This window comes from Eptatretus burgeri, chromosome 6, assembly GCF_056783735.1.
Source record: "Eptatretus burgeri isolate ZD-2024b chromosome 6, Ebu_testis_v1, whole genome shotgun sequence".
Lineage (NCBI taxonomy): Eukaryota > Metazoa > Chordata > Myxini > Myxiniformes > Myxinidae > Eptatretus > Eptatretus burgeri.
In genome coordinates this window covers 56,685,368-56,697,728 of record NC_140966.1, presented here as the reverse complement: position 1 = coordinate 56,697,728, position 12,361 = coordinate 56,685,368, and the positions used below count along the sequence as shown (strand labels likewise).

Sequence of the window (12,361 nt, the reverse complement as noted above, 5' to 3'; positions counted from 1 at the left end):
TTTTTTGTTTTTTTTTTTTTTTTTTTTTTTCTTTCGGTATGACGGTCATGTTGACACTTCGATTTCTAGTGAGGTTATAATATAATTAATAGGCTGCCACTCAACGATTTAAATCATAACCGCACTAGAAATCAAAGTGTCAACATCACCGTCATACCAAAGAAAAAAAAAAAACAAGGAGTCTGGAACACTGACGCTAACCATTACATTGACATGTTTCGACTTATGAGTAACTTACAAGTAACGTGTGTCAACAATCGCGTAACGTGCCTACAACATGTTACTCATTGGTTATAAATAAGTTTCGGGTACGCTAAACATTACCTCGACGTGTTTCGACTTATGATTAACTTACAAGTAACCTGTGCCAACGATCGCATAACGTGCTTACAACTTATGGCCAGCGTAGCGGAACTTGTGAGTCATACGCTGACATAAGTCGTAAAATTTCCAGCATGCTAAAATTTGAGGACAACCTCAAAGTACAACAATGAAAGCCAGCGTACTACGACGTATGGCAGTGTTTTTCAGCATGCTCTCAATGTTTCCAAAACTGACCCATAACGTATTCGACGTGTGCCAGCGTTTTAGACAATTTTTTCAAAAATCGGCATAAGCTGGCTAAAACGTCAAGGTGTGACTGGGCCTTTACATGAGTCTTTATGCATGAATGTGGATGCTCACACTGCTAAACATGATTCGAGAAATCTGCCCCAAACCACGTCTTTCTTAAGATCGACATGTGTAATGCATTTAACTGCTTGAGGTGTGGTTCTTTTGGGGTTTTTTTTAGCTGAAGCTCGAGGGAGCACAGCCAGCATCTTTCGATTCATTCCCATGCCGAAGCCAGGCATACACTCGGCCTTCAGTCTTGTTCTATGGTGATTTGGCCATTTATTTGGTAATGGGCATCCAACAGTATGACCCTTTTGTGCCTGTCCTTTTCTCCTTGGGCATTGACCCCATAATAAGGGGGGCAGAAAGGGGGGTGGTTCAGTTCGAGCTTAATATATGATACCTTGATGACTCATCATTTGGTGACGAGCCTGTGAAAGTGCTGGCCGACATTCAGAATATCACTGCTCAACTGACCGACGTTGGACTTGAGATTAACGGCAGAAAGTGCGAGCTGACCGTTCTTAGTCACACATCGCCGGACAACTGTCAACGTACCGAGGCCATATTCAAGGCATTCCTCCCCGATATCAAGATTGTACCAAAAAATGACTGCACCCTTCTTGGTGCTCCGATCTTTGAGGCCATTGCCCAAAGTCATCACTGAGAGTTCATCAACGCACAAAAAGCATTTGTTTTGATCAAAAATTGCTTCGCCCTGCCCAAGCTCCTGTATATATCCCCCTCCTTCTGCATCCCCCTCCTACCTGAACAGCATGCAGCTCGGAGTATGACCGCACCATCTGTAAAACTGTTAGCAAAATCTCCAATGTCAATTTTGATGATATTGCTTGGATGCAAGCCACGCTTCCAGTTAAGCAGGGTGCTCTGGGCTTCAGGAAGGCTACCGACAGTGCCCTCCCTGGCTTCATCTCCTCATTGCTAGATGTTCCTCCCTTGGTTGATGCCGTTCTGTCCTGCGTAAGCAGTTAGGTGCAAATGGGGGAGTTTGCAGTGGCTGCGTCGACATGAAGCTTGGATAATGCTGGTGCCTGTGAACCTGAAGGTCTGTTCCGGCTCAGTCAAAAAGCTTGGATGTCGAGATGGCCAGTGTGTTGTTTGCCAGTCTGATGAACGGAGCAGAGTAGATCATGTCACCAGAGCTCGTCTTTGGGCCGCAGCGACCAATGAGAGCGGGACGTACCTCCATGCAGTCTGTTTCCCAACATGACCCAGAGTCCCTGAGGGTTGCGGTCACCCTGTGAGTCGGAGCAACAGTCTGTGAGCATCATAAGTGTCAATGCAGTAGAACGATGGATACGCTCAGCTGTCATGGTCTTTCGTGCCATTTTAGAGCCGGTCGTTCACAAAGATACTGCCCTGAACGACGTGGTTAAACGTGCTCTTCATGGGCCAGGGGTACAATCTGTCTTGGAACCTCTTGGTTTAGACCATGGTGAAAGTATACACCCTGATGGCTTGAGAATTGTCCCTACAAGAATGGGAGAAGTCTAACTTGGGACTGCACCTGTGTCGACACGTTTGCCGAATCCCACGTCAACAACATAGCTATTATGGCCGTAGTGGTGGCCACCGATGTGGAAAATATGAAGTGCCAGAAATACGCCGGCCTTAGTCAGTCCTACATATTCGAGCCTATCGCCATTAAAACAACTGGGGTCTGTGGCCAATTAATGTACAGCATCATCCATGGCAGAAGGCTTGCAGCAACTGCTGGTGATGTTGAACAACTTGCATGGTTCAAGTAACAGATGCGCTTTGCTGGGCAGTGTGAAAACGCCATTAGCATTTTGGCTTCGGCATGGGAAACATGTCCTGGATACTGAGGTTTATCTTTTGACTTTTTTATATTTTATTTTTAACAATCTAATACAATACTTTCAAAAACTTAATAAATACTTCGTTGGATTTATCAAAGACTTTTAAAAACATTTTGACTTTAATTACTACCTGAGCAATACAGACTAAATTTGGTACAATGCATCAGGACAATATTATCTCATGGGGTTGTACTTCCCATTTAATGGTGGTAAAAAGGAGGTTTTGCCCCAAATATTGGTATTTCGTTCAAAAATCATCTTCTCATAAACCGACAACCGGATCCAGACCAAACTGGCCAGGCAGCATTGTGACCATTCCCGAACCTGAAGTTGTGCTCCCCATGGCTGTATCTCCACTGGAAAGGGGGCCATGGCCTCCCTCCCTTAATCCCGCTTATTCACTAAAACATATTTTCCTCTCAAACTACACCGATATGGACCAAATTTGGTACATTACATCAGAACAGTAAGGTCTCATGGGGTTGTGCTCCCCATCCAGATCCACTCCCTATAAGAGGCTGAAAAGGGGTGTTTCACCTCAAATTCAGGAAATTTATTGAAAAATCTTCTCAGAAACTGACAGCCAGATGTAGACCAAACTCTTCATGAAGCATAAGGACCATGTGGTTAACTTAAGTTGTGCTCCCCATGACCGTACCACTTCAGGAAATGGGGAGGGGGGGCAGAGTCTCTTCCTCATCACTCATTTTCACCCCGCTTGTTGGAGAAATAACCATCAGTCCCCCACAGCTATTTATTCTCTTTAAATATTTCCTGGTTTGTCAAGAGCCTTTGAGGTGTGAATGCAGCACCTAAAAAGATACAAAGATGAGTTTGGTCAGATTTCTTGCTTACAAGTGCATTTCAAGGTTAAATTGAATACATGCAAACTTTATGACATTTGTTCTGGCAAATTGGACCTAAGTTTTGCAGAGAAATGCAGTCAACAAGAATATATGATAAATGAGTTCTAATTAATCCAAGTATGCAATGTGAAAGTCATCCTTGTTGATAGCTTTTCAAGTGCACAGAAAATATATCACTTGGTGATTTAAGGAGGTTAAAAAAGTAATTTGGGCCCTGTGAGATGGGATGCACAGCCTTTGAAGGCCTGCATGATTCGATAGCAAGCAAGCAGAAGCATGAGTTGAGGTTGTTCTATTGGCATAGTGAAGGGTAATTTTAAGGAGGGTGTTGAGCAAACCTGGTGTCTTTATGAACATGTGTTTTATTCCCCTACAAAGTAACTCGCAACTAATTATTTTAGGGCACTGATTTGAAGCAGAGGACACTGCATCCTCATATTGCTTGTGATGCGAATCTTTATTGGCTTGGTGTTTATGATGATGTTTTGAGCTTTAGCTTTAATTCAAAAAAGGTTTTAAAACTTTTGAGTTGCTGCTGTTTTCAATCGACATAGCTTAAACTATGTGTAATAATGAAGGTGTTTACAATGGCAGCATTTTTATTCGTTTATTTTGTATTTGCAGGTGATGATAGGATCACAGTACCAGGCAAATATACCTCTTGGCTTGTGCACCAGTGAAGAGGATTACTCTGGTAAAACAAAGTGTTAACTCGCATGCTCATTCTATATTCGTTGATTGTGTACATGCATATCGATGTATAATTAGTTGCTTTTGAAGAGAAAATTAACATTTATTTTTTTGTTTGGTATTGTCTGCATTCTTCTTGACTTTGCATTCAGTTTGCACTGATCTGATTTGCTTTTTTGGAAGACTTGAAGACCCACACCCCAGACAGGGCACACACAGTCCACTATCAACCCCCTTCTGGTGATATTGTTGTGGATTCGATCCTGCAAATTTACGGAGGTGGATGGGTTCACACCCCACTCCTGACTACCAATGTTGTGGGGCCTGACGTCAGCCGCGAGCACGACCGCGAGATGGAGCTGCAGAGTCGGCTCGACCGATCGCCAGGAATTCAGATTGTACTTCTTCACAAAACTCCGGAAAGTACGGGTCCCTTTTTGGACCATGAAGGGTCAATATTTCCACCACGTGGTACAGGGTTATTCGCCAATTTTCAAAATACCAAGAGACCACGTGGTGATCTACCGAGTCTTCACACCCTCGACGGCACCCGTACGGAACGAGCTGCTCAGCGTGCTCGTTCCATGTGCGATGTGAGCGGTTTGATCGCCGAGTTCCGTCGGTCCGAATATCCCATTACTACGGCAATGGCCAGCTAATTCCCAACACGCAGCACATGAAGCCAATGAAAGCATGGACACGAACGAGCTGAAACATTGAACAATCGGGGTTTATTTATACAATAATGGGGGAAACTAGGGAAGCACGCAAGAGGCAGAACTAAACCGAGTATTAATAAGCACGTATGCAAGGTATATACAGTAAAAGCACTTGTACAATTTACTACTTGGCAGATGGGCCCACGGACACACGCACACACACCCAAAGATGACCGGACCAAATGGTCTTTCTTGAGACCTATCTCGGACCTGTCCGCATCGAGCGGTCTTCAAGCTGGTCGGTCTGGCGAGAGGCGAGCAGAACCCGGACACCGGCGGGCGACCCTTGCGGTTCCTGCGGGGACTGGCATCGCTCGAGCTCTCCGTCGGGGTGAGGACAAGGATGACGTCGACCAAGACCGACCAGACAGGCTCCCTGAGACGAGCGCTCCAGCAAGATGAGCGCTCCAGCAAGATGAGCGCTCCAGCAAGACGAACGCTCCAGCAAGATGAGATGTCCAGGTCGGGGAAATGCTCCTTGTGACCAGCTTCTGCCTCCCATTTTATGCGCCCCTGCCGGCTTGACCCCTCACCCACTCGGCCCACGGAGAATCCTGGAGCAGAGGGTTGTCCTTGTTCTCTGCAGAACTGTTGTAACGGTCGTTTCTGTTGTCGTGCCCCCGCCGGTTCGACCCCTCCCCCACTCGGCCCGCGGAGAATCCGGAGCAGAGGGTTGTCCTTGGTCTCTGCAGAACTGTTGTAACAGCCTTTTCTGTTGTCGTTGCTGATTTGTTTTCCAATAAAAATCTTAACTATAAATATAAATCACAGCGCATGAACATTTATTTACCCATTAGATAAGGGAAAGGAAGCTATCTGTAAAACACATACTTACCGATATAACTCATCTATAGGACCTGAATGTTGTGTGTGATTTGTTTCCAAATTCGTTACAATACTACCTCTATCTTGGCTGCTGTTGGTGTTTCCCCCCTCTCTCTGTTGTTCCTTTTGTCCTGTTGCATCCTGATACATTCCATGTACTAAATAGTACGAGTTGCTCCTCCATGAGTTTTGACATTGAATACAAAAAAGAAAAAAAAAATTCTAAGAGCTCAATTTACGCAATGAGAAAGTGACAAACTAACAAGCCGGTAGGCGACGAGGGATTCGCTAGGATTGAAGCGCTGGATACGATGCTTTTCATTCTGACCGATCCACTGACGAAGATTCATTGCCAAGACGTATTGGTTCACATACAATTGTTCCTCTGCCTGGCAAGATTTTGCCAACTGGCACTCCTCATAAAAAATGACAGTAAATAGACACCCTATTTTTGATGGACTACCATTTGAAAAATAATCGGTTTGCTGGTTTGTGCTGTGGAGCCTCGCGTTGCACACGCACACACACACACAAGCACGCACGCACACACATATAGATACACACGGAAAACCCGATAAACTTCTCTCAATGCTCTTGTTTGACCACACCTCCTGAGCCACATAATATTTTTCATAAGCCACGCCCATTTTCCTACGCCACTCCCACTTTAAATAATAAATAATTGGAGGTGATGTGTGGATCGTGGAATCGTTTTCGGTAAATAAATAAATAATTGAGGTGGTGTGTGGATCGTGGAATCGTTTACGGAAAATAAATAAATAATTGGAGGTGGAGTGTGGGTCGTGGAATCGTTTTCGGTAAATAAATAATTGGAGGTAGTGTGTGGATCGTGGAATCGTTTTCGGTAAATAAATAATTGGAGGTGGTGTGTGGATCGTGGAATTTTCAGGAAATAAATAAATAATAGAAGGTGGTGTGTGGGTTGTGGAATCGTTTTCAGTAAATAAATAAATAATTGAAGGTGGTGTGTGGATCGTGGAATTGTTTTCGGAAAATAAATAAATAATTGAAGGTGGTGTGTGGGTGGGGAATTGTTTTCGGTAAATAAATAAATAATAGAAGGTGGTGTGTGGGTTGTGGAATCGTTTTCAGTAAATAAATAAATAACTGAAGGTGGTGTGTGGGTCGTGGAATTGTTTTCGGAAAATAAATAAATAATTGAAGGTGGTGTGTGGGTGGGGAATTGTTTTCGGTAAATAAATAAATAATTGAAGGTGTTGTGTGGGTCGTGGAATCGTTTTCAGTAAATAAATAAATAATTGAAGGTGGTGTGTGGATCGTGGAATTGCTTTCGATAAATTATTGTTTTTCGGTAAATAAATAATTGGAGGTGGTGTGTGGGTCGTGGAAGCGTTTTCCGGAAAATAAATAAATAATTCAAGGTGGTGTGTGGGTCGTGGAATAGTTTTCAGTAAATAAATAAATAACTGAAGGTGGTGTGTGGATCGTGGAATTGTTTTCAGTAAATAAATAATTGAAGGTGGTGTGTGGATCGTGGAATTGTTTTCGGTAAATAAATAAATAAATAATTGAAGGTGGTGTGTGGGTCGTGGAATTGTTTTCGGTAAGTAAATAAATAATTGAAGGTGGTGTGTGGGTGGGGAATTGTTTTCGGGAAATAAATAATTGAAGGTGGTGTGTGGGTCGTGGAATCGTTTTCAGTAAATAATTGAAGGTGGTGTGTGGGTCATGAAATCATTTTTAGTAAATAAATAAACATATTATATTATTAGAAATCCACAAAGACAGAAATGCCGGTGATTCCATTTATTTTGGATCGAGGAGAGATCGAAGGTGGAACGACGGTGTAGTTCCTTACAAACACTGTATATACACCTTAAATGACGGCAAATAGACACCCGATTTTTGAAGGACTACCATTTGAAAAATAAAACCTCAATCAAAAACTGCTCGAGTAAAATTTTCTAAATATCTCGAAGTGTTTAATTCCGAAGTCTCGTTTCTCTACATTCAAAACTGAAGGACAAGTATTGAAAATACTGTACGTGTTTTTTCGGCCGCTGCACAGCAACGGGTGGTTGCTAGGCAACGACATTCAAACGCGCACATTCCCAGACTATATGGCAACTGTTGGCAAAGTTTCATCGAAATCGGTTTGCTGGTTCGTGCTGTGGAGCCTCGCGTTGCACACACACACACACACACACACACACACACACACACACACACACACACACACACACACACACACACACACACACACACACACACACGGAAAACCCGACAATAAGGGATTTCTCATATATAGCGAATCCAATATTAGAAATGTGGAGAACAGGTGCAGTATATGCAGAACTTTAAACAAGAGTCAATGAGTCGTGGGTAGGCAAGGACTGAATCGGCAATAATATGGAAGTAGGGAAGTGTGATATTCACAGGATTTGTGGAGTAAAAATCTTCAACTTCATCTTCTGACCTTTGTTGCACATGACAGTACCAACAAAGTATTCTCTTCCGAAGTTCTTATTCACGAGTGTATATATATATATATATATATATATATATATATATATATATATATATATATATATATATATATATATATATATATATATATATATATATATATATATATATATATATATATATATATATATATATATATATATATATATATATATATATATAGATATATATAGATATATATATAGATATATATAGATATATATAGATATATATAGATATATATATATATATATCTCTTCCTGATTTTTGAGCTCAGAATTCTTTCTGTAAGAGACAATCCATTCATCCATCCTATCATTCTCATCTCTGTTCTTTCCACTTTTTTTTCACATCTTGGATCCACAGTGCCCACATTTCCCTTCCACACATCAATACTGGTCTGATGCATGCTTTATAAACTCTACTCTTATAGCTAATGGAATGTTTCTCTGTTTCCTGATGCCTCCCAGTTGTCTCCACTTATTCCAGGCTGATTTTATTCGTTATCTAATGGCTAATTCTGCTTATGATGCCTGTCACATATCCTCACCAAGGAAAGACACTTTTGACTTTTTCTAACTTATTCTGAGCTCAGGAGCTTTTTCTTTTCTTTTTGTTCTTCATTTTCTTTATGAAATTTATTGATCTTTACTTCTTTTGCAGATGAAAATCTCAGCTTTTGTTACCAATTTTCCATTGATACCACTGCACCTCTTGGTGACACCATCTATAATACTGCCTACATCTGAATTTAATTCTGTCCAACACCTATTGAACTAGAACTGCATTAAAAAATTCTCGTATCCAGATTTGGATCGTCACCAAAATCAAATCTGTAGGTCCTTGTCACACACCCAACCTGTTCACCAAATTTTGTCCGAATCTGTCCATAACTTTTTGAATCCAAATCTTTCCATAATCCATAACGTGATCGTTTCCGTTTTTACAAATACTTCTTGTGAGTTATGACTGTGTCTCAAAATATCAACCACTTCCGCTGCTGTTCTTCTTGGCATGAAACCAAACTAGTTGTTGTAAACTATGAACCCTTAAATATCACGGTTATTACTTCCTGGAAAATACTGCGATATTCAAAAGTGAGAAGGTTAAAACCAATTTCCTTTGGGAATAAGGAGGTTAGGTTCCTGGACTTCAAGAAAATATAGAGCAAGGTTGGTGGTAACCAAAAATAAACATCACAATTGAAATAAACGTGTGAAATAAATATAAATCAGCTTTACGATAAAATCTCTAGCTGTGTTGGTGAGGATTAAACGGTCAGAAGCGATTAAATTTGCCCCCTCACCCCCACCATTCCTCCCCGATTAATCAATTAAATATTTTTCCTTTGTAATCTGTCTGTTTATTTTATAAATCGTTCTGCACTTCCGGAAACCAGCCAAGAAATAAAAATGAAGAATTGCTTTTGTCTATCATTATACACTTTGGTGCCATTCCATTATTAATGGTGGAAGCATCGTGGTACGAGATGACCATCACAGGTCAGATCAGGTCAGGTCAAGTATGGAAGCAGCGCGTTGCTGCGTCCACTTTCCACTGGTACTCCAGGGGCCTCCATCTGGCCATCCCCCAGGCAGATGCCTGGCCCATCACCATATTCTTGAGATGCTGATCAACCTGCTGCAACCACGAGGTGATCGGCCCATTGGCCTCCTCCACTCATGAGACTCCCTCGCTGAGAGAATCTGGTGAGCAGGATCAGAGTCAGGAAAACGAGCCACATGTCCATACAGCCACAGCTGACGCTTACGGACTATGTAGGTAACAAATCTCATTTGAGTCTCTCTCAGCAACCACTTGTTGGACACAAAATCCGACCAGCGACAGCCATGGATTCTCCAAAGAGACCTGGTGCCAAAGTAATTAAGTCTCCATCTCAGATCCCTCATCAGAGTCCAAGTCTCACATCCAGAGAGCAAGACTGGAAGCACCAAGGACCTGAAGACTCAGACTTTTGTCCTCCCCACAGAGGTAACGGCAGTGCCCACACCCCATGATCCAGGGAATCCATGACTCCCCAGACCTGACCCAGACATCTATAGAACTCTGGCTTACAACCAGCAGAGACATGAATATCACTGCCAAGGTAAGTGAATCTCTCTGTGACCTAAACATTCTCACCAACAAACAGGAACAGACAAGATAGCAGCATCCAAGATGTCAATGAAAGCCTGGATCTTAGTTTTGACCCAGGAAACGCGTAATCCCAGCGGTTGCGACTCCTCATTCAGCACCTCGAGGGCCCCCAAAAGGATATCGAGAGTCTCCGCAAAGATGACTGCATCATCTGCGAAATCAAGGTCAGAGATCTTCACATTCCCAAACGATGCACCGCAACTTGATCTCTCTGACATCCTCCCCAGAATCCAGTCCATACAAGTGCTGAAAAGTGTGGGCGCCAGCACACACACCCCTGACGAACTCCAGTAACAACTGGTAATACGTCGGAGAAGGTATCACTATATCACACAGTATTCTCAGTACCAGAGTATTGTAAAGATATCAGATTGATCAGTTTTGTGGGCACCCCACAAAGACCAAGAATACTCCAGAGGGCATCCCGATTCACTGAATCAAACGCCTTGCAGAGATCAACATAGGCTGCAAGCAGCCCCTGCCGAAACTCTCGTCTGCGTTTGGTGAGGACCCGAAGAGCAAAGATACGGTCAATCGTTGACCTCTGGTGTAAAGCCTGACTGCTCTGGACGCTGGTGCTCAAGTAGATGATGGCGAACCCCATAAAGAATTATCCGAGCAAAGACTTTGCCCTGCACTGAGAGCAGCGTCACCCCTCGGTAGTTGTTGCAGTCATGGTGATCACCCTTCCCTTTCTAGAGAGGGACAAAAAGGCCCCTCTTCCAGTCAGTTGGGATGATGCCTGTTTTACAGGCAGAGCATAGAACTGCATGCAACGACACAAGTACAGCATTTCCAACAGCCTTGAGAAGTTCAGCATGGATGCCACAGAATCCAGGATCTTTACCCCATTTCAACTGGTTCACCGCAGCTGATGTTTTCACAAACAAAGGTGGATCACAGTTGATTGGAGGGTCAGCAATAGGGATAGTAACACCCCTGACATCCAACTCGACAGCTGGTGGATTAGCCTGGTACAGCCGCTCAAAGTAACCGGCCCGGTGGGCCTTCCCTTCAGACTCCTTTGTCAAGAGCCCACCATTGTCCGCTCTAACTGCAGTACACCAAGGGACGGGATTGGAGTAACGCAATGCACAAATTCCCCTGTAAGCAAGACGAGAATCACTTGACCACAGGTGATACTCTTCCCCCTCACAGCTTCCTCGCACATAGGCCTCCTTATCCACCCTTGGCACACATCCAGTTTTACAGCACAGTTCCCTGAACAGCTCAGCTCTGCCATTAAGCCTGACCCTGTGACTGGTCAATGGTATCCAGCGTCCCTTGAGAGACAAATTCTTCTTTACTCCTCGGTGAGTTCCAAGACATCCACCGGCAACATCAAGGTCAGTGGTCTTGAAGGCACTCCACAACTCTGCAGGATTCCCAAAAGCACCCAGACTACCCAAATCCCCACTCAGCCTGTTCGCAAACTTCTCAGCTACCCTCTCGTACTTGAGCTTGCCAACATCCAGCCTAGGCTGGGATGGTACCATTCTCCCAGATTTAAGCTGAAACTTCAGAGTTGCTACAACAAACTGAGGAACTGAGCACTCCAGTGGACCCTGCAGTTCTGGATCATTCTCCAGCGACCATCAACGAGCACATGGTCATCTCTGCCACACCACCAGTGTTGGAATACCAAGTCCAGCGATGAGCCTGTGGGTGCTGAAACCATGAACCAGCCACCTGAAGTGGCTTGCAAAGTCAAGGAACTTGGTGCTATTCTGGTGAAAATTTATTCTTGCCCCCTGATATAGACTTTAACCTTTTCCCCCTATTCTTCATAGACTTTGTTCTCTGCTCTCACTTTTTCATCCTTCACTTCCTTCTTCCACCGTTTATAATAATCTTCTTTGTCTTGAAGGTCTTTACTCTTTTGCCAAGTTTTGTAAGCTGCTTTTCTTCTGTTTGAGTGCTTCTTTCACTCTAATATTTCACCATCATGTTTCTCTTTTTTTTTTGAAATCTGCCAGTGCTTATTCCACAAATATTGCTGGCAGTCTTCATCCAAACATTTTTTTCATTCGAGTCCACAACCCATCTACATCTTCAGAAGTTACAAATTGCATCTCATTTTTCGCATCCTTGAAATTTTCTCTTGTTTTCACATCTCTTAGCTTCCAAACATTTCCATGTTAAATTCACATAAGGACCTTGC

General features: G+C 43.1%; 1 protein-coding gene and 1 long non-coding RNA gene across 4 annotated transcripts in view; one reads left to right on the top strand and one right to left on the bottom strand.

Annotated features, from left to right (window-relative positions):
- The window catches only part of LOC147024839 (uncharacterized), a 127,741-nt gene that overhangs the window by 11,096 nt on the left and 104,284 nt on the right, over positions 1-12,361 (bottom strand). The gene's annotated exons all lie outside the window — the stretch shown is intronic.
- The window catches only part of LOC147024840 (mesoderm induction early response protein 3-like), a 133,475-nt gene that overhangs the window by 30,722 nt on the left and 90,392 nt on the right, over positions 1-12,361 (top strand). For all 3 annotated transcript variants that reach the window (XM_085885154.1, XM_085885155.1, XM_085885156.1), the window contains one exon: positions 3,947-4,016. In XM_085885154.1, coding sequence (XP_085741280.1) covers positions 3,947-4,016 — 70 coding nt within the window. The remainder of the gene's footprint in view (positions 1-3,946; positions 4,017-12,361) is intronic.